A 26,977-nucleotide genomic window follows, 5' to 3' on the forward strand; every position below is an offset into this window, starting at 1 on the left:
ATGGATTGTGAATCATGATGCCTAAATAACTCGGAGGGAAAAATAAGTAAAAACCAAGATGTCTAGTACAGTAAGAGAAAATTATTTAGAATAGTTTAAGTTGCTACTGAGGAGATCACTAGACTAGTGCTGTGCCTTAGAATAGTTTAAGTTGCTACTGAGGAGATCACTAGACTAGTTGCTGTGCCTTCAGTAAGCAAACTGAAATTAACAGATTAGATTAGAAACACAGGGAGAGAAGGGTCTAAAGTGACAGGTATCAAATCAAGAGTATATGTTGAGAAGGTTATGTGGTTTCTTTAGCATATTTATTAACTAAGATCAAAGAAACATAAAAGGCAAAAGTAATGGTATGACAATTGGTAGGATATTTTTTAAAGATAGTGAATTTAATAAGATTTACATTTTATTTCAATTTTTGTACATTCAATATATATAAGTGACTATAATTATTACATGCTATTTAAATTTATCTAACAGGATCACTAAATGACGGACACAAGCATTATGGCATTAGAAACATTAAAATCTGAAAGAAAGTAAAAAACTGAAAGAAAATATCAAATATACTTAAAAAAATAGTGTTAGAAGCAGAAACATTAGAGAAAGTTCAGAAAAATAAACTACAAAATATGAGCATAACATTTCAAATAGACCTGAAAATATTGATTTGTGTTTAACATTTGCTACCATTTACTAATAGAAAACTACCTTGTACCGGTAATACTAACAAAAGTGAATACTTTGACAAAATATCCTCCAGGTTTTAAAATGAAAACAGAGAAACAAAAATTTCAATTAAAACAGTATAGATAGTAATTCCACAAGGGAACATTTCCCTCTCATCAACAGTAAAATTTTATTGCCACATTAATAAAAATATGAAATACTTGTTAAACCATTGTTATGTATTAAATTTAATCATCAAATATAATAGCAATTGTAGTAATTTTAATATGATTTTTAAAGATACCTTATAAGGTAAACACCTCATTCCATGGCTTAAATCTAAAGTATCATTGTATGTACTTAATCTAAAGTACTTAAATCTAAAGTAACATTGACAAGTATCATTGTAACATTGATACAAGTAACATTGACAAGTACTTAAATCTAAAGTAACATTGACAAGTATCATGAACAAAGGTGATACTGGGGAAGACATAATCCTAGACTTTACTTCTGTTTACTTAATTGCATGTTAATTTGAGTTTATATGTCCTCTTAAAAATTGCCACACTGGGGCCAGAGTTTTAGGTAGGGAGCTTGCCTTGCAAGCAGACGACCCTGGGTCTTCCCCCCAAAGTCAGTGTGGCCCTCCAAATCCCACCAGAAGCAATCCCCCTAATCTCAGTCAGGAGTAAGACCTGAGCACTTCTGGGTACGCCCCCCCCCAACAACAACAACAACAACAAACAAAATACCCCCTTGCAATTTGATAATTCCAAACATGAAAATATCTGTTCAGTTTTAAATTCTTGCTCATTGTTTAAAAATTCCATGATAGTGGGGCCGTGATAGCATAGCTGGTAAAGCATTCGCCTTGCCCAGCAACCAACTGGATTCTATCTATTCCTGGCACCCCATATGGTGCCCAGACCCTGGCCAGAGTAATAGCTGAGCACAGAACCAGGAGTAAGCCCTGAGGATAGTCAGACATGGCCCCCTAAACAAAATAAAATAAAATTTCATGATAAGAATCTCTAAAGGAAGAATCTAAAATGTAAGAATAGAAATTCATGGTAATGTAAATCCCTAATGGTGAAGAGTTCTGTCTTACTCCTTTCTGAGTTACCAAGTAGACTGAAAGCACATAATTTTGTTCAAGAGAACTTTGTTGAAGTTGAATACATAGGACACAAAGTTGAAGAATGAATAAAATGAGAAAAAGCTGCTATAATAATAGTTCTCTAGCTTAGGCCAAAAGGAATGTTATTTCTTTTTCCTCTAGGAGTATTAGTGAGAATTTTCTGATAGGTGTTAAATGGATAATCTATTTAAAAATTATCCTAAGAACTTATTAGAGCCAATATATTTAATGTACTTTTACAGTAGTAAAAGTGCTTTTAACATATTACACAGATAATTTTATTTTCAAAAAAAAATCATTAAATAGAATTCAAAGTAAGAACTCTCATTCTAAAAAAAAAGTGTGATTTGAAAGTCTATTTCCATTAAGTTGGCTCTTGAATTATCTATCTCACCTAATATTGGCATGTAAAAGAAATGTCACTTTCCAAAGTGGAGCTGGCCTGCGGAGCTCAGGCTTATTGATAGGGTTTAATAATCAGACCAGTGACTTGTCCTACCCTCTCACTGCTGGTGAGAACTTTGTAGGGAAGGAGCCTATCTCCGTGCTGCCTACACAAGACCTGGTCATTTACTAAGGAATCAGAAAGCACAGTGCTGCATTTCAACTCGGGAAGATAGGGAAAAAAAATTAGGAATTTAGGGGCTCCACTTTTGTGGAATTCTTTCTGGTGCTCGGACCACAGCACTTTTCTAAAGTGTATAAACCTGCATAATAATGAGAGCCTTTGTAAGAGGAAAGAAAGCAGAAAGCTAAATGTACATAAACAAACACCCATCAGGACTAAGTCTGGCATTACAGAATCCCTTTATCTTAGGGAGTAGAGCATTCAAGTTGTGTCTAACCATATCTGCACCAGTGACTTTAAAGACAATATTGCATTTCCTTGGAGTTCACAGTGAGATTATGAGATTTGTTGCCTATTATACCTCATGCTCCCTTTAGATTGACAGTCAAAATGTTGTTACAGTAAACTGATCTCTTTATTGTCTTTTATATTTCCCTCCACTATATGTTTTCATTAGAGTGATTATATAATCCTTATTTAAAAGGGTAAGAAGACATACAAGTCACACACTGAGACTATAGATCTGTGATCTTGCTTTCATTTCCCTGATGACTTTGTTGTAATTAGATTTGCAGAAACAGCAAAAGGTCTCATTTTGATGGCAACAGCTGTTGACATCAACATTGTATTGAATAATTTACTGGTTTAATTTTAGCTGCAAAACAATAAAACCCTCTGTGGATGATTATTTTAGTAAGCAAAGTTTTCTCTTTCCACTGCTGACTCTCCCGTACCAGCAGCACAAGTTGTCTTTCATGAGAGACTCTGAACTTGAGTGTGCCCCTAACTCTCAAGGGGGCTAATCTATTTCTTTCAGTTTCCTTGAAGCAAAGTGACTAGTTTAAGATCCTCAACCTATGGTGCGTACAGCTAATCCAATGAGATGATGTTAGCTCCTCTGAACTGAATTTGAATTTGAATGGCATAACATACTTTACCTTTGATGATCTGCCACTTCACAGAGTGACTTAAAATGATTTCTTGACCTGCAGGAAATTGTGGCAGCATCCACAAATCGATGTCCTCTTGGCAGAAAATGATGCTGTTTGCTAAACTTCTTCAAGATCCTCTAACAACTAGCCCTTAATCTGGCAGAAAATCCTTTATGTTGTTGTTGTTGTTGTTGTTGTTTTAATGGAATATCAAGTCTACCTGCCTGATAGAAATAGTTCTCAACAAGTGTGTGTTAAGAATATATGTTGTACTTGTGTTTGTGCATGCATATGTGTGTGCTCACAATGGATAAGAGGCTTTATGGACAAAAATAATTAACAGAATGTGGGACACTTTTGGTTCTGAAACTATTTACATTACTGAAGACAAAATAATTGTTATTCTTTCTAAAATTTATCTTTTAAAAATACATGTGTATGTACTCATAATAGTATCCTATATCAATAAAATTCTGCCTTATTGGTTAATCTGTCATTAAATAACATGTAAAAATTTATCTAAAATATAATGGCTATAATTCCACATTTTCCCACTGGAACCACTGCTTTTGCTTATATTTTGTTAAAGCTTTATCTAAGGCATTGTTTATCTAAAAGAGGTATTTACTTTAAGCAGGATATAAAAATAAAGAGAAAGAATTTCAATTAGAAACTTACTTTAACAACAGCAACAAGAAGAAACACACGCTTCTGTTTAAAAAAATGTATTAAGCACAAATCTTAGAGGTATGATTCCTATTTTGTCATTTTTTCATAGTCCATACCCACTCAAAGTTGAAAGAATTTCTCAGATCCACAAAACTATAGCTGAAATAAGCTCCATGGAGGTGTTAAAAATGGTTAAAGTTAATGTTGAGTAAAAATATTTTGAGGTTATAAATATGACTTTTCTTTTCAATTCATAAACTATGGACCCTTAGAAATGACTTTTTCTAAGAAAAAATTTGAAATCGAATACAGTTTTGCATGAGAATATTAGCATCTAAGAGACAGTAGCAAGGATCAAGATATGCATTTTACTATTTGTGAATCACGAAGCAAAAAAGCATGCTTACCCCTGAGTACAATTTGGATGGCATGGGTGGCATTCCCGATCCTGGTCAGCATACTTGAAAATAAAACTGTTTGTGCCCTGTAAGCCATCTGGACATTTTTCCACGCAGTTTGGGCCATCTTTAAAATGAGAGCACTTTGTACAGTTGTCAGGTCCCTAAGGATTGAAAAATAAAGCAAAATAAAAACATTGTTGGAATTTACTCTGGGAAATAGTCTGACTTACCAAATGTGACAAAGCTAGTGGCTAGTCTTGGGAACTGGTGGATATATTTTCAGCAGTTCAAAGAGAGGTATAAGTATTATAGATTCTCATTTAGCAAAAAATATTGGACACCTTTTCTATAGAACTCCTCATTTTCTTTCAGTCATTTATTTTGATGTTATTGATGTACAGAAATAATTAGAAACAATGCGCTTTTTCTCAGATCATTTTATCATGATAAAAATATGTGTGCATTCTTATGAAATAGTTAATGAGACACAGGATAATAAAGAAAATAGTTTACAATGAATTTCATTAAAAGTGAAATATAAACATTCCTTTAGTTGTGTAATGTCTTTTGGAACTTTAAATTAATTTTTTCTATATTTAGGTTGCCAGGAATCAGGCTGTTTAAGACAATAAATATTAATTTTTAGTTTATGATTGGTCTTGAATCATCCTACAAATATGCTAAAAATGATTTCCTATTTGTGGGACATTATTCAAACTCAAATAATGCTAAAGGTCTTATAAAGATGTATTATGACAATTACATTTAAGTAGACAGTTATAATATGTTATGGGGATATTATCAAGAATGAAAAACAATGTAGAAATGAGCACTGGAAATTTACATGTAACTAACTCACTTAGTCACTTCATACTTTTGTTTATGATACAAAATTTTATCATATATTGTTAATTAGAGACAATCTGAGTATGTCTACTTAAATGTCATAAAAAGTATAATTAAGAACAATTGCAATAGACATTTAAGAATTTTACAAAAAAATGCTTTTGATTTTGTGCTAGCGATATATCCTTATATCACAGAACATTGAGATCATTTTCACAAAATATAGTTAAAAGATGTGATACTGTTTAAAGATATCCATATTTTTACAAACTCTATTCTCACAAATATGTTTCCTATTAGAAATTTCTTTTTAAATTTCCCTGAGTATCATTTTTTAGCTTTCCTTATTTCTTTTCCATTTCTTCCCACAAAATTTTCTAATCAATTTCTCCCTCAAATCTACATCCATAAGGTTTCAACAAGTATGACCATACATATTAAACACAACTCGGGATAAATAAGATAGAGTAAATATAGAGGAATTTATAGAACACATTTGAAAGAAAAGAAAACCAGGAACACCTTTTAGAGAGTTAGTTATTAGGCTGAGTGTGTAGGAATCAATACATGTGGGGAAGTACATTATAGTTTTTCCAAAAGTAGCCAACATTTTACACTGGCAATATAAGGCTTTAGAAAATAGAAACATACTATTTATGTTTCTAGATTAAATATCAAAGCTGCTAATGAAGAAGCATGATATCAAGAACAAAATGTAATTCAGGGGGCTGGAGAGATAGCACAGCGGGTAGGGCGTTTGCCTTGCACGCAGCCGACCCGGGTTCAAATCCCAGCATCCCATATGGTCCCCTGAGCAAGGCCAGGGGTAATTCCTGAGTGCAGAGCCAGGAGTAACCCCTGTGCATTGCCAGGTGTGACCCAAAAAGCAAAAAAAAAAAATGTAATTCAGGAAAGGGTTCTTGATAACTTAAGACAGGTGCGGTCCCTTGGACGGCTATCTATTTCACTATTTTTGACTTGAGATTTAGAGCTCAAAAAATTATTCTATTCAAACTGTAGTTTTCTCTTGTCAAAATCTTTCTTATTTAATACAAAAAAAGGTAATACTTCATATGTTTCCAATGTTAACACCTGTTTATAGATACTGGCGTGCTGTCTATTAAGCAAAATCATTTCTATGCAAATCTGCTCAGTGGCATCACTCATTGTACCAGACAGGAAACATGATTAAAAACTTATTGCAAAATACCATCACTATCACTATCATCCTGTTGATAATCTATTTGCTCGAGCAGGCGCAGTGATGTCTCCATCCATCCTAGCTCTGAGATTTTTAGCAGCCTCTCTTTACTCGTCCTTCCAAACACTACAGCATTAGAGGCTCTTTCAGGGTCAGGTGAATGAGACCCATCATTGTTACTGTATTTGGCATATGAATACCTCATGGGGAGTTTGCCAGGCTCTCTCATGAGGGCAGGAAGCTCTCGGGAGCTTGCCATGTTCTCTGAGAGGAAGAACTAGGCTGTAAGATGAATAATAAATTCAAAATTTCCTGTACAAAGGCACTGGAGATACTCTGAGTAAATTAGATAATAGCCAGAACTTGAAATTTTTTTATATAAAAACCCTTGAAATATAAAAAGAATGTCTTAATAGAATCAGAAGATTTAGTTGCACTTTGCTGTCATCCCATTGTTCATTGATTTGCTCGAATGGGCACCAGTAACGGCTCCATTGTGAGAACTTGTTATTACTGTTTTTGGCATATCAAATATGCCACAGCTAGCTTGCTAGATTTTACCATGTGGGCATGATACTCTCGGTAGCTTGCCAGGCTCTTCAAGAGGGATGGAGGAATCGAACTTGGGTAGGCCGCATGCAAGGCAAACTCCCTACCTGCTGTGCTATTGCTCCAGCCCCAGAAGATACAAAAATTATAAAATTAAATCAATAGTTTATCCTAAGTGTACTTTAGAATTTTACTTTTGAGCTTCTTTGTTTCTAAAGATCCTTGTATTAAACTGCATTGTCAGGAAACAAAACCAAAGATCCTAAGCTGACATACTGAAAAACATCCTGAACATTTTCAAAAGAAATAAAATGCACTGAATTTATCTCATTTGCATAACACAAAAGTTTAAAACAATATGGTAAGTCTATTGCTTACTTTACTATCATAGGTGATGAAGCTATTATGAATCTAGGTGCAATGAGTGAACAGATAAATGCAATAGCAGAAAACACGGGTGAAAGCAGCATTAGTCTCTGTCTCTAATTTTAAACTTGTATTGGACTCATTGCAGACAGACAACTAAAAGATAGACTTAATCCTAATAGGAACATTACATCTTTTTCCTATAGGCAATTGATGTTTTTCTCTGGTGGCTACACTAAGAGACAAAGCTACTATTCACCAATATCCCATTCTCTTCTACTTCATAGAGATGACTATACTAGCCTTTACATGAGAGGTGTGACCTATTTTTCTTGGAACAATGATGTTAGAAAGAATGATTTATATATGAGACTACTAATGCTAAAATCCCAGCCTCCCAATCCTGTTGCCATCATGTAGGGATGCCACAGAAGAGTTTGGGTTGCCATAAGCTCAGATGCCAGAAGCTTGAACTACTATACCATCACTGTGAAGAAAAATGTCTAAGAAATTTTCTCAGACTTAGACGATGTATTACATGAAAAAGATTTCAACACTGCTTTTGCAAGTTAGACTGTGAAGTCAGCACAATCTTTATTGGGCTGATTTTCATAGCTATCTTAGCTTTTATTAAAAAATGCATTTTTAAAGTCTGCCTCGACTGTCTTCTTTTCTCTTTCTACCTTCCTGGCTTATATTTAGTCTTCTACAACTTTTCCTAATTTATCTTGCTATTCTTCATCTCACATTGATGTCACCGCAAATGAACAGTGAAAGTAAGCAGACAGGATAAAATTGTAAAAGAGAAAAGAAAAGAAAGAAAAGAAAGGATATAAAGAAGACCAAGTACAGATAAGAATATAAAAGCGGAGTCTTCCTTCATTTCAAATTATCCCTCTCAAGATTATCCTGGATTTCTGTCACATTTAAATAGGATAATACCATCCCATTTTACATATAGCTATCACAGTTTCAGAAAGTATTTCATCCATATTGTATTATAGACATTGTTAGTTGTGAAGAAAAAGAAAGTGAAATAAAAAGAATATAAAATATGCTTTTAAAATCCTACCTCCATGTAGACTTTCTGAGTTATAGAGCAACTTTTTAAAATACTATATATGTTCAATTGTTTAAAAATTTAAATGGAATGTAAAAAGTCACATTTATTTTAGTATATAATTGGATTTGATACATATAGATATTTAAGAATTATTAAATAATTGACAGATCAGGAAACTATGACCACTAACAACAAAATGCTCAATATTGTGTGGAAAATTCAACCAGCTTTATAATACATTTCCCTCCACCCATTCATGCTTGCAATCTCATGGAGAACTTTCCAAAATCTTTCAGATATTTTAAGTAGTTTATATTAACACGGGGCACCCCAAAACACCTCTGTCTCTATTAGTGATAATCAATATGTGAACACAGAAATAGACAACAACTTAATATAAACTGTAACTGCTAAAAGCAAACAACCAACTAATTGGAGCAGAGTCCACGCTGTGGTTTGAGCACAGTTTTGCAGATGTCACACTCCAAATAACATTGGGTTCAAAACTACTTAGCATTTAAAGTCTTCCTCATTAAATAATTAAGTTGACTTGACCTCATGTATGGATCTGTCACAGATGCCTAATTCAGCTAAATAAAGCATTTTCTACTTCTAAATTATTGCCTTCTCTAATCTTTAGAGATAATCACAATTTTGACCCTGGGTAGTGATATTTTGTTCGGGAGAGAGAAGATTTGGGACCACATCTGGTTGTATTTAGGAGCTACTTCTGGCTCTGTGCTCAGAGATCATGCTTTGTGGTGCTCGGGATCACAGTGTCAGAGATGGAACCTAAGCCTCCTATATGTGCTCTGTCTCTTGAACTATCACTCCTGGCGATGCATAGTGATTTTTAATGACTAACAACACTGCTCTCATAAAATCAGCAAGTATTCATTAAATATCTATTTGTATTTTTTTACTGAGTCTATTTTGCTTTTTCTTTTTGTTTGGGTGCTATACACTTTGTTACTCAGGGCTTACTCCTTGCTCTGTGCTCAGGAATCATTGCTGGGTAGCATATGGGATGCCAGGGATTAAAACCATGTCTGCCACATGCAAGGCAAGCAAATTGCTTGCTGTACTATCTCTCTAGCCCTAGCAGTGATTATTAAATTGGAGGTATATTAACTTTTCAAAAAAATATAAACTCCCTCAATTCTATCAAGATACAAAAGAATGGACATGTAAGCTTTGAAAAACATATGCATTTAAAAATATCAAATTAGTCCTTTAATAGCACTTTTATTTACTTAGAAGCAGCATATGGATATAAAATATGAAGCTGCTTTGCAATTTGCCTTGCTCAGAGGAAATGAACAAATTCTTGAGTTTTCTAATCATGAAATTTTTAAGTCTCAATCTCTCTGAAAGATACTGACCATGACTTATGATCAAAAATATACCAAAAATGTTAGCTTTGAAAATGTCTTACAGAGATAGCTCAATTCTATTATAGAATTTTACTTCCCATAGTTTAATCAATTACTTTAAAGAATCCACATTCCTCAGGCTGCAGATTAAATGTATTTTTCATTACTATCCTTAGTGAAGAATGAATATAGCTACATATGCCCTTTGCATACTTACTTGGAGATTATTACATATTAAAATGTCTTTTAGACTTTGGTTCTTCATGCCAAATCACACCACTTCTTTTTCTCAGAGGTCTGATTTTCCAAGCTTAATCATCCTTGTGGTAGTCCTCTGAACTGTCCAAGTTTTCCACATCCTTCTTTAGATGAAGTTCCAGAACAGCTCATTGGGGCCTAATGGAAGTTTGGAGGGCTCAATGATATTTTTTTCTAAGCTAATTAAGTGCTGAATAAGCACTCTGGTAGAAAAATTAATATTATTTCATTTTCAAATGAATTCTTATGGAGCAATATTGAGCTTTTGTCTAAACCCCAATGTTGATCCCCAAATTATCCACAAGATGAGTTAATACACAAATAAACTGGAAATTTGCCTAAAGAAGGATGAATATGACACTTTGGAATGACAAAATCATACTGACCTCATTATTAAGAGAAAGCTTAAATGATGGGAGCCAAAGGGAAGGTCTAAGAATATAATTATTATTTCCTATAGAAAACTACTTTAAAACTGCATCAATGCCAATTTATGCATGAAAACTTTCCTGGTCCCATAGCCCTTGCTTTGATTCTCACAACTCAGGTTTTCTCTCTACCTTGGTGTTTATCACACTGCCTACGATTTTACTTTTTGATTCCTCCTTTTCCTCTGTCTTTCCACTGCCCTCCACAATTCCACTAGACTGAATGACTTGTTAAATTTCACCTCAAACACAACATGAACTTTCACATTTGTATTTCTTTGTTTCCTCATTCAAGATTCTCCTCCAACACTTGGCTAGTGTCTGTCCTGATGCTCCAATTTCCATCATAAGACAGATTTATTTTATTCTCCCACTGAGTTTCTTTACAATTTATATAGACTTCAATCTAAATAATTGTTCTCTTCAGTTTCATTACTTGAGACTCTTCCTTTTCTTTTTAATACTGCAAAATCTTCAGAAATAGCTTCATGTCTTCTCTTTAGATATATTATCTGGACACAAATGTTCAAGAAATTGAATCTTAAAATATTTCATCTCTATTACTAAGCTGTAAGCCTCTTGAGGCTAAAATGTCAACCATGGCATGTGAACCATGACTCCCTATAGTCCACTACAAATGCCTATTGAATGGATGAATAAACAATAAAACAATGACACAAGAAACATTCATACATGAATAAGCCAACACAACCACAGATGTTTTCAGGCTTACCGGTCCATGGCAGGTGAGGAGACCATCCTCCATCTTCTCACATTGGGGGTCACACTCCACACAGATGGAACCATTCTCAAACTCCCGAAATTCACTGTGAAAACATCAGCTGCGTCAGGCAATGTGCAAACAAGCTGTCAACGTAACAAATGGAGTAACATCTGCTAAAAGTACTATTGGCAGAGTATATTCTGGAGTGTGTTTCTTTCCCTATGAGCCAGGAGCATCAGAATCATTTCCCTGTACATTAAGGAATAAGTTCTCCATTAGGAGAAAAGATAAACTGCAGCCAGATGGTTCGGCGTGCCCTCTCTGGGTTCTATGACACACTCATTCAGAAAACCTCTCTCTTGTGAGAGATACTCTTAAAAAAAAAAGTTATGATTTTTCTGATGATGCAGCAGAACTATTTTTACCTTTTAAAGTAAAACTATGCCTGCTTGTCTCTCCATAAAATGATATTTCTGAATGCAGCAAAGTTTTGTAAACTTTGAAAGAACTATGACATTTTTCTTGTTTTCAAGTCACAAGAATATTCCTCAAACATGTCCTTCAAATCCCAAGACTCTTTAATTTATTTTTTGGTAAGACTTCAAAAAGTTTTTTGATTTCATTTTTTCTTTTGTAATACCTGCCTTGGAGATTTTGAAAAATAAAATAAAATAATGCTTTTTTTTGGGTGATGGCTAGATTATCATAAGCTATTTATGTAATATCTCAATATGTTGTTCCCTTTAAATTCTTTCTGAAGCAGTTCTATTGTCTAAAAAAAATCAAAACAGTTTGATGGAACCATTCTATAACTTAATTGTTAGAACAGAGATGATGATTATTATGGACCTTACATTTGATACCTAGTTTAATACTAAACATTATCAACATATGCATTTTACAATAAGTAGTGACTATGAAATTTTAATTTCAATAATTAGGTATTTACCACGTATACTAGGTTTTAATAAAATCTTTGCCACAAATATACAAGAAATTAAAGTAAAGAAAATCAAGAATATTACTTTAAGATCATTAATGGAGTTTTGTTTGTTTTTTGAGGCACACCTGGTGATCCTGTTACTTCTGTGGTGTTCAGAAGATCATCTGAGTGCAAGGGTTGAACCAGGATTGGCTGCATGCCAGACAGGCACCTATTGTTTATCATACTGACTTATTTGCTAATTTTTAATATAGAATATGATTTAATGTGGTTACTCTAAAGCCTAGATAAATAATAGAGGTACAAAAGACTGTTCTTTTCTGTGTATTTAATTAAGACTATGTCTAGTACAAGGCAAAATAATTAAGTTTGGTTTTTCAAAATGTGTAGCATGAATTGATGGTTTCATAATATATGTGTGTGTTTAGTTCTATAGATTTTGCATTGTTTAAAGTGAAGTGATGTACTTTGACATAAACTTTTCATGACTTTTTTCGTTTAAAATCACAGTTCCGTAAGCACAATTTCTTTAGCGAATTTCACCAGCATGAGTGATATAAAGTACTCAACAAAGTAAATTTTTAAAATACAAAAATCAAAATGACCTTGTATTTTGGCAAGGGGAGCAGACGCTAAAGTGAAGAGAGAGCCAAAAGTGTTATTGATCTCTGGAAATTAGATTATAGTTATAGTAATGCATGCAATCATCAACAAAGTACTTAATTCATTATTTCTTGGGTAAATAAAGGGTTGTGTTATTAAATAAAGGTCAAAAACGCTAAGATGCCGAAACCTACATCCTGCTTTTCTTTTATTTATTTTTTTAGAGGGGGGCAGTGTTCCTCAGGAAGCCAAAAGGCCCACACAAGCTATTCTGAGATGTGGGCTCCACAGGCTCTGCAGTGCCTGGCTTACCTGACCACTGCAGTGGTGTTGGGGATCTTCACAGCTGCATTATAATCCTTTGTGGCCACCATGGGTACCCCTAGTTAGCTCAGATAAGCATGTGGTATAGGAATTAAGCCTGGTTGTATTCTCTCTGGTCCCTTTACCTTGCTCTTCTCTCCCCCATCCCAAGATCTTATTCCATATCCACACTATTCTAGAATAGAATGAATAGGTTCTTTTAAAAAATGAAGCAGACAATCTAATTGCCTTTTTTTCCCATAAAATTTCATCAATAGGGCTTCTGACTTTGTTCTTTTCTATTCCCAGAACAACTTCTCTTTGTAGTGTTAGTTACTTCTATTTTTTATTGTTTGTATTCCTAATACTTATTTTTTTCTTACTTGTTTTCTAGTGATTCTACTGTGAATTTTCCAGAGATTCCCTAACCCTTGAATGTAACCTAACAAACCAGATCTACTGAACATGAGTTCTGCAGAACTGTGGTATTGATCACTTGTATTTTTGCTATATATTTCTGTGCAGTTTTGTGATGTGCATCATATCTTAGCCAATTATTAATCAAGATCAAATGCTTTGGAATGGAGTTTTCCCAAATTATATCCCAGCACCAATGCTAGGCATACATACCTTCACTTCTCTAGCCTGTTTTTTAAGTACTCTGGGTAAAAGAGCAGTACTTTTCCAAGAGAAACAATGATGATGAAACATAAGAATATCTGTACAGAACTTATACTGACACTTTTTGATGTTTCTGTATTATTAAAGTTTCAAAGAATTGAACTACTTTTCTAGATCAGAAATTATCTGAGATTTCTGATTCATATGACCTAGATTTAAATGCTAACAATGACAAAATCACAGTTCTTCTTTTGTCTGTCAGAAACTTCATTTAAAATTTTTGTTTCTATGGTCATCAATGTATTTTAAATATATATATATACATATAAATACATATATATATGTATATATAAAATGGCTCCCTAATTTTGGTAAATGCCACATGTTTTTATTTCTGCATTTATTTTGAGGTCAAGGGGGCAGGAGTTTGGACCATAACCTGCAATGTTCAGAATTACTACTTGATTTGTGCTTAGGGTTACACCCAACAGTGCTCAAGCTTTCTGTTATTTTATAGGTGAGTGTTGTCTTAATAATTTAACTCTAGCACTGCACTGTAGCAATGTTATCCCATTTTTCATCGATTTGCTCAAGTGAGCACCAGTAACGTCTCTATTGTGAGACTTGTTACTGTTTTAGGCATATAGAATACACCACGAGTAGTGTAGAGCCTTTCCAGGCTCTGCCGTGTGGGCAGGATTCTTTCAGTAGCTTGCCAGGCTCTCCGAGAGGATGGAGGAATCAAACCCAGGTCAGCTGTATGCAAGGCAAAAGCCCTAACTGCTGTGCTATTGCTCCAGACCCAAAAATGCAATGGCTATTTTAGTGGTAGAGAATCTAAAAATAACTTTCTTACGTATCATCTCACCTAATGATGCATAGCCTGTCACCATTATTATTCCATTTCCCTAGAAGAAACCCTTGCCTGTGAAGTTAAAACCATTATTACTCCCATTTCCTTATAAGAAACTCAAGTTTAGAATAATTAAATTATTTACCCAAGGTTGACCATTTAAAACATAAAATGATGGAATTAGTATCTGAATATATTCCTTCACAAACCCTGTTTTAATCACTAAGTATTTTTGTGAGAAATTTGTCAATACTATTGAAAAATAAGAAATCCAACACTGGGCAGACAATAAGCTCATCAGACTTTTATTTAAAAAAAAAAATCCTTCCATTATTTTCTTTGGGGATTTTTGGTTTGTTTGTTTTGTCTAGTCACACCTAGCAGTGCTTAGGGCTAATTCCTGGCTCACGGAACTCATGTAATGGGCCTTGGAGACAACACGTGGTGCCAGGAATTAAACCTGGGTTGGTTGAGTGCAAAGGAAAGGTTCTGTATTATCTCTCCAGCCCTATCTTTAATAATAATAAACAGCCAGCGGTTCAATGAGAGAGTCCAGGAGTGCTAATGGTCCTTGAATCATGGAGTACTGGGAATTATCTGGGCCAGACCACCAGCACACAGTCGTTTCCACAGCTGTACCTCAACACAGTGCTTGGCAGACTATGTTGTCCCGATAATAAAATTAGGATAACTGTGTGGCAAGGCATGCACCTCAATTCTGCAGGTAAATTCTTTAATTTTATTCCATAAAATTTCATGAAAGAAATTGGCTTTGATAATTTTTCAGATGGGAATTAAAACTATCATTAGGATGCATGGATTTTCATCCTGATATTAAACGCAAATGCACAATGCTGGAAACTGGTCAAAATATGATAATTTGCATGCTAGAAGAAGAAATTAATTAAAGAACTACAAATATACACTTTTACAAAGCTGTCATAAATTCTTTCAGTAAACAGTGCAAGGGAATCTGACAAAGGAGCAACACTAAATTGCATTAGCACCCTAATGAAGGACAACTGTGATGCATGAAATGGTATGTTATGATAAAGTGATTTTATGTGTATGTAAAAAGTCATGCAACAAGGCATAAAGTAGATTTTATTGTTGGCAATGTGATTATTATAGTACCAGAAGGAATTTAAAATACCTGACATAAAATATTGACTCACTTATTTTTAGAAAATGGCAGAACACTTAAAAAATAAAAACTGCCCAAATAGAAATCACAATGAGTTTTTCTGTAGAGCTATGCAATTGTCATACATAAAATTTTTTTTTTCCTAAAGCACAATCAAATAGACTCACAGTCTGAATGGGAAAAATAATTATATATACCAATTACAGATAAAACAACACAAAATAATGAGGAAATAAACACAATTGAATCATATGAGAGGGAAAATAATACTGGAAAATAGTAATGCATATTTTAAATTTGCTTAAGCATATTTTTAATGATGTATTAAGATCTATTTGGCACACTTTGCAAAAATGTGCGCAAAACACATATAGGATTTTTATTTCAAATTAAATTATTTCTCCTTAAATAATTATGCATGGGTTGTTTCCTTTATGCAGTGGAAAGATTTCTTTAAAAACGTTGAAGCAATCAGGAATTATAGTAAAGGGGATCCAGCACATGTCTTGCATATGCTGACCTTTGTTTGATCCCCAGCACCAAAAATGGTCCCCTGAACACTACCAGGATGATTCCTGAGCACAGAGTCGGGAGTAAGGCCTCAAAACAACAAAAGCCAATGTTTGAGAGTATATGCATTGTGATATTCTATCATTTTTCTGCAATTTTTAATTTGAATATTAAACTATTAAATGTGATACCTTAAAGTGCAGGCAGGAGAGTCGTGATAGCTGGTCAGGCACTCGTTTTGCATATGGACAAGCATGGTTCAATCCCTGCTCTACAGATGGTCTTCTAAGACCTGCCCAGAATGATCCCTGGGCACAGAGGCAGGAATAAGGCCTAAACACACACAGACGTGTGTGTGTGTGTGTGTGTCTGAATATATGTGCATAAAATGCCTTTCTATTCATAACAAAAAAAGGTAATATTTGATATTCTCACCCATCATAGAGGTTACAAGACTCTATACAGGTCCGTCCCCTGCTGAATCGACGACATGACAGGCACTGGTCTGGCCCAGGTCCCCAACAGCCATCACTGGAACACAGACGATTACACACCATTCCTTCTGCAGCTGAAAGTCACACCAGAATCAGGTGAGAGTAGAACAGATTGCTGTGTCACAGCTTCAGTTTAAGTCATCCCAAGTAAAGCTATCCCTAAATGAGTTTTCTTTAAAGAGATCTGTGGTGGGGCTGGAGTGATAGCACAGCGGGTAGGGCGTTTGCCTTGCACGCGGCCAACCCGGGTTCGAATCCCAGCATCCCATATGGTCCCCTGAGCACCGCCAGGGGTAATTCCTGAGTGCAGAGCCAGGAGTAACCCCTGTGCATCGCCAGGTGTGACCCAAAAAGCAAAAAAAATAAAAAAATAAAGAGATCTGTGGGAGACAACTTTGGACCGACCCAGTCCCTATTACTTACTCTATTTCCAAGTAACTTCTTCCATATTACAGGGTACGTCACTGTAATGTTAATAAGATTGCATGGATTTCAATTGTCTATACCAATCAGGACTGGGCCTCTTCCGCCCAGATCCCCCATTTTCCAGTAACTAGGAGGTCACACCCAGAAACTGCCCCCAGGAGCCATTTAATCCCATAAAAGGCCAACATCCAGAGACTATAAAACCAAACTTCCAGAAGACATTTTATAGCCTAGTTCTCCCTCTCAGAGAACCTGGCAAGCTATTGAGAGTTTCCTGCTCGCATGGGAGAGCCTGGCAAACTCCCCATGGAGCATTCATATGCCAAAACCACTAAAAATGATGGGTATCATTCCCCTGACCCTGAAAGAGCCTCCAATGCAGCACCTTTGGGAAGGACAAGTAAAGAGGGGCTTCTAAAATCTCAGGGCTAGGAAGAATGGAGACGTTACTGAGACTGTTCGAGAAAATCAATGATCAATGAGATGATGATGATGATGATGATGATGACATGATACCAAAACTCTATATAGAAGAGGTGACAGAAATTAAATTTCTAATGACGGTAATAAATAAACCTTTCCCAAGCCAGCTCTTTGATCTTTTAACACATCATACATTTTGTTTTCAAATCCATATGAGAGCTCCATGAATTAATAGAATCAATGATAAATATAAAATAAAAAGATTAAATAAGGGGGAAAAACAAGTATATGAAAGATAATAATGGGAGAGAGGAATAGAAATGAAAATAAAACTTCCTAATTCATACTCTACTGTAGTCTAAATATACCTTTATAGTTAGCCAAACAACAACCAAAGTTTTCAAAAAGTTCAATATATTGGAGTGCCTAAATATAAGAAAGGTAGAGGTTTATGAAATAATGGTAGTCTCTAATGTTTTATTTTTACATTGTTGATAGAGAAAAATGTCAAAATATTTGGGCGGCATCTTTTGAAATTACTACTGAAGGTTAAGATCTTGTTTTCTTTTATGTATAATAAAATTTGCTCCTATGTCATTTATACTTAATAACACAATGTTAGTAAAGAAACACTGTATCTATCAATCTACATGTAGATATAGATATAAATACATATAACTCTGCATATAAATTGTTTCTTATGCATAAGATACACTGTATCAATCCACATAGAGAATACATATAGGTAGGAAGGTAGATAGATAGATAAAATAGATTGATAGATGAATGGATAGATAGATAGCAAAAGAAGTACCACAAATACTCTTCTTGGTATCAAAAAATTTGGTATTTGAAGCATTCAAAATGCAATTTGTAGTGGTCTTAAGAACTATTAAGAATATCAAAAATGTCAAAACTAGAGAAATTGTCTTAATTTGAATATACATCAACAGTGTAAGTTGTGAAATTTAATGTGCTTAGACCAGAGCATTTTTGAGGTGGATTAGGATAATTGTGAATGTTTCTGTAATACAGAAATATGCAGTAGAGTAGTAATGGTGATTTACCTATCTTAAAAGAATAAATATGGGGAGCATATTTTAATGTTATTTGCTGTTCATATATTTTGTTTAGTAAAGTGTCACTTAATATGCATTTCATATATTTGTTTTCTTATTATCAAGTATTGGAGGTTCCTTATATATTTTCTCCCTGTCATAACCTCGTCTTTTTATTCTTTTTGTGCTATCTCTTAAAAAAGTAGAAGTTTTAAAGCTTAAAGTCTAATTTATCAAGACATTCTTTTATGAATTTTGCTCTGGCCATTATAGCTTAGAATCAAATGTGTGCCTAAATTTTGGTAACAAATTTTTTTCATTTTTTGCTTTAAAAATTGTTTGGGTTGGGGGCCAGAGCGATAGCACAGCGGGTAGGGCATTTGCCTTGTACACAGCCGACCTGGGTTCGATCCCCGGCATCCCATATGGTCCCCCAAGCACTGCCAGGAGCAATTCCTGAGTGCAAAGCCAGGAGTAACCCCTGAGCATCGCTGGGTGTGACCCACAAAGCAAAAAAAAAAAAAAAATTTAAAAAAAACTGGGTTTTGCTTTAACATATGTATATAATTCATTTATGTACACAATACTATTTAAAATTCATATAACTTCACAAAATACACAAATCATAATAAAATTTAAATATATAAAATACATAATTTATGCATATTGGATTTAATTTACTTTATTTACATATACATTTATGTATTTTGAAGTTGTCATATGGAATTAGTTCAGACAAGAATTGAGATTGGAGGCTGAAAATTAGCAGTAACTGAAATCTGAAAGCTAGAGATGCAGGAAAATCTGTGGTATAGGTACAGCCTAAGTTCATAGGTCTGATACCATTCATTCTGTGCACAACAGAAGTCCGAATTCCACAGTCAGGCTAAAAGTAAATTCACATTTGTATTGAAAGTTTGTGTCTTGTAAATGTGGTGTTAGGTCTCTTTTATTTTACTTTTTATTTCGGTGATGAGCCACAAATAGCAGTGCTGAGAGCTTATTTGTGGCTCTGTGCTCAGGGGTCATTCCTGGCAGGGCTTAGGATCGAATATGTGTTATATGGGATCAAACTAGAGTTAGCAGTCACCTTAACTGTTCTATCTTTCCAGCTCACTTTCTCTACTTTTTTCTTTGTAATCTGATCATCTCTGAATGAAATTATTCACCCTATAATAATTCGTATGTTTTATTCAAAACAGTAGCGCTCTTTTTGAGTAGAAGTAAATAAAAAGGCCTATATACCCTTGAAGTTACATAGTTGGAGCTCTTGAACTTATCTATAGGTTGATGTTTTTATTCTTCCTGCATGAAAGCCTGCCTTTCATCTTTCTTGAAGTATGTTTTTCTATCTGTGTTGCCTTTTCTTCCCAGCAAGGTTATGTGAATTGCATTAGTCTCCTGAATTCTCACCTCTGTTTTGACAACTCAGTATTTTGAGGGTTGGACTCTCACAGGATTCACTCCTGGCTATTTGGTGCCCTAAAATTCTCTCAAATAGATAACCAAGAGAATCATAAGGCAACTTCATTTCTTTGCTTAACCCCAGGAACAGCTTTGATTCTTTTCTGATAACCACTCTCTTGAAAACTGTCATTTCAAAGCTTTTGTCTTTAGGTTATTTTATGAGGATGGATAAATCTGCTTTCTATTAACCCATATGAACTAGAAAAAAAACTTCCTATATTTACTTCTTAATATCTAAAGTTGGATTACTTACTACTTGCCTGTGGATACCAATTTTATGAAAAATACCCTCAATTTTGAAACATCTATAAAATTAGTTTAAAATCAGTTTTCCTTCTATTCATATTTAATTTACTAATTTTATAGTTATTAAATATAACTATATATTATATAAAATGTATAAAAATAGGAGATCAACATAATGTCTAAAGATACGCTAAATGAAAAAAAACAAAACAGTATATTCTTGTATAGAAATAATTGGATGTTTGTTTAAATTATTATATAGGCTAACTCATAAAGTTTATAGATTTTGCTATTTTGATAAGACATTTTTAAAGATTAAAAATATCATATGTTATAGCTACATTTTATTTTTATTATATGGAAACTTTCTTCAGAAGTTGAATAGTTTGATGTTCTACTCAGAAAAATGTAACCAGTTTATCTGTCATATGGAATTTTAACAAATAGCAAGATTACTATGTTCTCTTTCACTTATAATGCAGTTAAATAGCAATATCTCATTGTGTAATAAAATATTAGTAAAATATAAATTTAATATAGTTCTCTTATTTTTCCCTAAATGCATAGATTAATATGTAAGTTTCCATTAATTTATAAATATGTAAGATATGAAGTTCAATCAACATGATTAAATATAAATGCATTAATTATATCTTAATATAGAGGATAAAAGCAGAAAAATTAATAATATTAATTTATAGTTATAATATTAATATCATTAAGGTTCAACCATTTATACATTGGTTTTATCTTCTGAATCATACATGTAAATTTTTTATATTTTTATGGAATAAATATGCTTATCAGAACAAGTTCTATAAAGATCATGAAAATCTCAAAAGTTATAATGTGAAATAAACTCTGATCACAATATATTAAAAATATTCGTTCACTTTCAGGAATTTTTTTACTTTTTACTTGTCTATTGTAGAAAATTTACAAATACCTCATATTTTCTGATATCGACTTCTGCCCAAAGTCCTCAAATTTCTTACCTGAGGAATTCTAGACAGCCTAACGTATGATACTCTGTTAACTTTTTTGGCTTTGTTTTGTTCTGTTTTGTTTTGTTTTGGGGAGGTGATGCCTAGGAGTTTTCAGGGCTTACTCTGGGTGGCCTCAGGGGAACCATATTGGGTGCTAGGGATTGACTCTGCAAGGCACACAGCCTCTCCACTGTACTATTGCTTCAGCCCTTCATGAATGTTTATTATATTTATTTTGCCAACTAGCATTGCTCTTTTTTACTTTTTATTTTAAATTCAGGTGTGCTTTTGCACTTGTCTCTAATTGTTACCTCTCCTGAGCTTTAAAGAATTCTACAATATGTGAATATCTGTACATTAGAAATTTATGTTATACACTTTATTTGTTGGAGAAGAGAATGTTAGCTTCATTCAAGGGCCTACCTTTTTTATTATTGCCTACTGTCTTTCTAAGTATGTATTCAAATGCACCATCACACTATTCCAGTGATAATGAAAAGTGGTTGTCTGGGAGGAAAATAATAATGATTAAAAAAAATAGTAATTACTCTTCTTCATTCCTTACGAACTCCTAGGATGGTATTGAAGCTCTGTCGAACATTTTCTCCAGAGTGAAAGAAGAGCAGTGTCTCAACATAGCATGGAACAAAAGGCCAAAGAGGCTACTTCTTTGAAATTCTTAAGCAAAAAGTTTTCGATCTGCACCAAGAATTTAAGGACCCTCTGACCTCCCAGAATGATAGTCACATGGGAAAGAGTAGAAGGCCCATTCAATGGCTTCCAGTTCAAAAGGTCATGATAAACCTCTCTAAAGAAACTTTAACAATGTAGTTATTAGGCAACCTTTAACTTCTCCTGTGTTTCTCTAGAAGCTGTAAAATAGATTTTTCTTTATCTCATCTGAATTGTACCTGTCTGTTAAAAATTTGGAGATAATAATGTGCTTAGTATGTCGACCTTTACAGAGAATATTGAACCTGCTTTCATTAAAATAGAAGCAAGCTTAAATAATGGATCTTGCAACCGTGAAGCATTTTTGCTAGTAAATGGATTAGTTCAAAATATTGAAATGGAGTATCTGTCTACAGGCACAAAGGCAGAGAAAAATCCTTTTCTTATTGTACAAAACATCCATGCAGTTTGCATTACTTATCATATGTAAAGGGCATAGATAGGTTTTTCTTAGGATATATTCAGAGAAAACTATTAATCTCATTTTTTTTGCTGAAAATATTATTCAGCTGATATAGTCCAGTTTTTTTCAATAAGACCAATACAGTTTCTTATATTTTACTTTACACCTAGCTTTGTATCCATGGGCAATCACTTACACATATCCATCTGAAAAGTGAGTAATAATATCAACTTTTCAGAACAGTGATAATATTAGACATTAAGTTAGCAGATTATTTAATAGAGGTTTACTTATTTAATGAAGTCATTAAAAATGTTTCTAGGAGAAATAAAAGAATACACAAACTTTTTCTATGTGTCTAAAGGCAGTTGTTGAAAAGAGCCAATGGCAACAGAATTGGAACATTGGAGTTGGTACTGAATTTTTGGGGGATGAGAGAAAATGGGTTCCTAGGGAGGGGCCACAGGGACTTTTTCAGGTGGGAGAGGACTACTTTGATGATGACTATGGCATTGGAATGATGTAGGTATGAAAACATCATTCACAGTATTATAAATCAGTACCTCAATCATTAAATACTTTTAAAATAGATATTTGTTAAGAAATTTCATACTTCAGGTTGAACACCGCTAAAATATGGGGATATAACCAAACACTAAAACAAAATATACATATTCTTTTACAGCATGCAGTCTAATTGAAAGATAACCTTTAGATAAAAAATATAGAGAATATGCCATTATTTGATGCAGTTATTAGGATAATTATGAATATCTATGTTGAGCATTGAGAGAATACAGGAATGGTTCAAATAATAGGTGAGAAGCACTGGCATTAGGTTCACCATAGATGGGCAAACAAACTATGATGTAAATTAATAATATATGTTATTAAGAAAAGAGTCCTAGAGAAAATTGAGAATTACAACTCTATCAAGAGAGCCTGAGCAAGAAATAAAAATAATGCTTTTGGAAAGAGGCTGGATGGAATTGGACATTGCGTGGGTAAGCAGTACCTATTGAGTCAGTAAGACATTCAAGGGTCAGATAGTGCAGGACCTATTGGCCATTGAAATAACTTTTTAGCTCTCTAAAAAGAGTTTTGGGAAACTTAGAAGCATATAAGCAAGAAAAAAATCTTATTTTACTATACCACTCCAAATGTTTTGTAAATGAAAACATGATAGAACTTTTGACAGAAGAAAGATATAGTTGCAGGTTCTCTAAATATAGCCAGATAATATAAATGATGTTAAAATACAGTTATTTACAGGCCACATAAAAGAAAATTAAGCACTTTTACCTAAATTTATAAACTTTGAGGGGCTCTTAACCCCTTTATACCAAAATATTTTAGTTTTAAATTACATCCCCAATTAGTCACTCAAAATCCCATGAACAAAACTGTTTTATTCCCCATTTCTATAAGCTCAATGCAAATAGGACACTATACATGTGACATTATATATATATATACACACATATGAAATCATGCATCAGTTTCTTAATTTTATTCTCTTAGTTTAATTATTCTCTTAGCATAATGCACTGAAGATCCATCCATGTTGTCGAAAATGACAAGATTTCCATATTTTTATTATTGAAAATATTTCATTCATATATTTAAGTACAATATCTGAAAAATGTATATGTGCTAGTATGTGCATATCTTACATCATTTTAATTGATTTATTAGTTAAAAGACACATACTTTGTTCCTAAATTTTGACTACTGTGAATAACACTTCATTTTAAAAAATTCAGAGACAGCCATATGTTAGATTTTATTATTTCACTTTCAGTGAATTTGTAGGAAGTATTGGATGGAAAATTATTTTTTTCAAATTTGTCCGATACATGATTTATAAACATATTTTCAATCCTATTGTTGCATTTTCACGCTATTGATTATTTCTTTTTTGTATTGTTTTAATTTGTTCATCATTTTTTTAATTTTTGTATTGTTTCTACTCTTATTGTTGATCCATAAAATATTTTCAAGACATATATAAAGTGGGGGCCGGAGCGATAGCACAGCGGGTAAGGCGTTTGCCTTGCACGCGGCCGACCCGGGTTCGATCCCCGGCATCCCATATGGTCCCCCAAGCACCGCCAGGAGTAATTCCTGAGTGCAAAGCCAGGAGTAACCCCTGAGCATCGCTGGGTGTGACCCAAAAAGCAAAAAAAAAAAAAAAAAAAAAAAAAAAAAGACATATATAAAGTGACATTCTATTTTTATTAGAAACTATTTTTTATTGTCATATTCATAGAGTAATTTTGTCTTAAACATAAATTCTTAATCAATTTTAAGTTACTTTTGTGCAGTTGTATAAAGCAAGTTTTACATTTCGTTCTATTTTATGTAAAGATCAATCTTTCACTGACTTTAATTTATATTTATCTCAATAATATCACAAAATGAAAAGATCATAATTTTCCATCTAATATTACTTATTGAATATAATATCTTCTTTTTCAACCAGTTTTAGTTCTCATTTCTTTACTTGTAATCACTGGCATACTTGTCTAATTTTATGTATTATAATCAAGTACTACAATACATCCACAGCATTGGCAACTATCATCTAATCTGCCTGTTATCTGTTGTCTACAAGTTGTTCACTTGAGTCATCCTGAATAGAATAGGCAGAACACTAGACGAAGGACAACCATGTGAGCAAGCCGGGTTCCGAAAAAGATTCAGCACAATCAACCATATCCACACAGTGACCAAACTCATTGAAGTTTCGCGAGAGTTCAAGATGCCGCTCTGTCTAATGTTCATCGACTTAAAGAAGGCCTTACATTCTGTTGAGACTGAAGTGATCATCGAAGCCCTAGCCAAACAGGGCATTCCATCTCAGTACATCAGGATTCTCTGTGAGTTGTATTACGGTTTCACCACCAGAATCTCACCATTCTACAAGGAAGTGATCATTGACGTAAAGAGAGTGTTCGACAGGGTGATACCATTTCACCAAAACTCTTCAGTGCCACCCTCGAGAACGTCATACAACGACTGGAATGTGGAATGGGAAGGAATGGGAGTGACGAGAGAGGGTCGGCAACTAAACCAACTCTGCTTCGATGATGACTTCGTTCTCATAACGCCAAATATTAGCCAAGCGGCACAAATGCTGGCCGACTTCAACCGTGAGTGTGGAAAGGCTGGACTGCAGCTGAATCTCAGCAAAACGATGTTCATGAAAAATAAACTAGTCCCTGATGTTCCATGTGCTCTCAATGGAATGATCATCTACGAATGCAGCAGCTATGTGTTCCTGGGTTGAGAACTCAACATGAGGAATGACTTGGCGTCAGAACTGCACAGGAAGAAGAGAGCAGCGTGGAACACCTTCAAAAGCATCGAAGAATTGGTAAAAAGATGAAGAACTTCCAGCTCCGGGCACATCTTTTCGACTCCACCATACTTCCTGCATTAACATATGCCTGAGAGACCTGGGCCCTATGCAAACAGGATGAGAACTTGATTTGAATATCCCAAAGAGGAATTGAAAGAGCTATGCTAGGAGTATCACGTTTCACTCAAGTGAGAAAAGGAATCCGGAGTTCTGACCTCCGTCGACAGTCAAGAATCAGGGATGCTGACTCATTTGCCAAGGCGTCAAAAATCAGATAGGCCGGTCATGTAATGGGATTCAGAGACGACCGCTGGACTAGAGCTGTTACCGACTGGATTCCACGGGATGTCAGAAGACCTGGTGGCCGCCCACCAACTAGAGAGTCAGATTTCTTCGTCAAAACCCTGAATGAACGATTTGAGGCTCTTCCTGTTCCTGGAGCAAGCAGATATCATTGGGCTACACTAACATGTGACAGAGACAAATGGAGACATTACTGGCACTCGAGCAAATCGAAGATCAATGGGATGACAAGTGACAATCAATTATTACAACTTTGTGATATATTTTGAAATCAGGAAGTATGATTAATGCAGATTTCTTTTGTCTTACAATTATTTTAGTTATTCTACTTATGTTTTAATGTATGTGTTGTTTTCTCAAGAACTGGATATTTTATGGATATTTTAACCATAATAATTTGTAAAGTCTATGAACATAGACTTTAATTTTTGTCAAATGCTCTTAAAGTGTCTAATAAGAAGATCATTTAAATTTTGTCTTTAGGGATGGAGCAGCAGGTAGTAGTAAATCCTGAGCACAGCTAGGTGTGGTCCAAAAAACAAAACTAAATAATAATTAACAAGCAAACTTTGTCTTTAACTTTATTAATGTGATGTGTAATACTATTTGATTTGCATACACTGAATGATAGTTTTGAATTTAAACTATCTCTAGATTTGCTCATACTTTATACTTTATACTTTTAAGAAATATTGACTTTTATTTTTATTTCATGGTAGTTTTATTTACTTTTGTATCAGGATACCTCTGGCTTTGTAAAGTGAGTCTGAAGGTATTTTCTCCTCTTAAGTTTGTTGGGAGAAAGTCTGAGTAATGGTATTCATTTTTTCTTTATATAATTGGTCCTAAGTTTCAGATCCCTAGTTGTGGAGAGACCAGGTTCTCACATGATAATGCAAAAGCAAAGGAACTT

The 26,977-nt window shown here is 34.0% G+C and overlaps 1 protein-coding gene across 5 annotated transcripts in view; it reads right to left on the minus strand.

Annotated features, from left to right (window-relative positions):
* Positions 1 to 26,977, minus strand: part of ERBB4 (erb-b2 receptor tyrosine kinase 4) — a 1,184,587-nt gene that overhangs the window by 286,968 nt on the left and 870,642 nt on the right. For all 5 annotated transcript variants that reach the window (XM_004601330.2, XM_055119903.1, XM_004601331.3 and 2 more), the window contains exons 13-15: positions 16,601 to 16,733; positions 11,198 to 11,291; positions 4,387 to 4,541 (exon numbers count right to left, since the gene is read on the minus strand). In XM_004601330.2, coding sequence (XP_004601387.2) covers positions 4,387 to 4,541; positions 11,198 to 11,291; positions 16,601 to 16,733 — 382 coding nt within the window. The remainder of the gene's footprint in view (positions 1 to 4,386; positions 4,542 to 11,197; positions 11,292 to 16,600; positions 16,734 to 26,977) is intronic.

This window comes from Sorex araneus, chromosome X (assembly GCF_027595985.1).
Source record: "Sorex araneus isolate mSorAra2 chromosome X, mSorAra2.pri, whole genome shotgun sequence".
In the NCBI taxonomy this organism is placed as follows: Eukaryota; Metazoa; Chordata; class Mammalia; order Eulipotyphla; family Soricidae; genus Sorex; species Sorex araneus.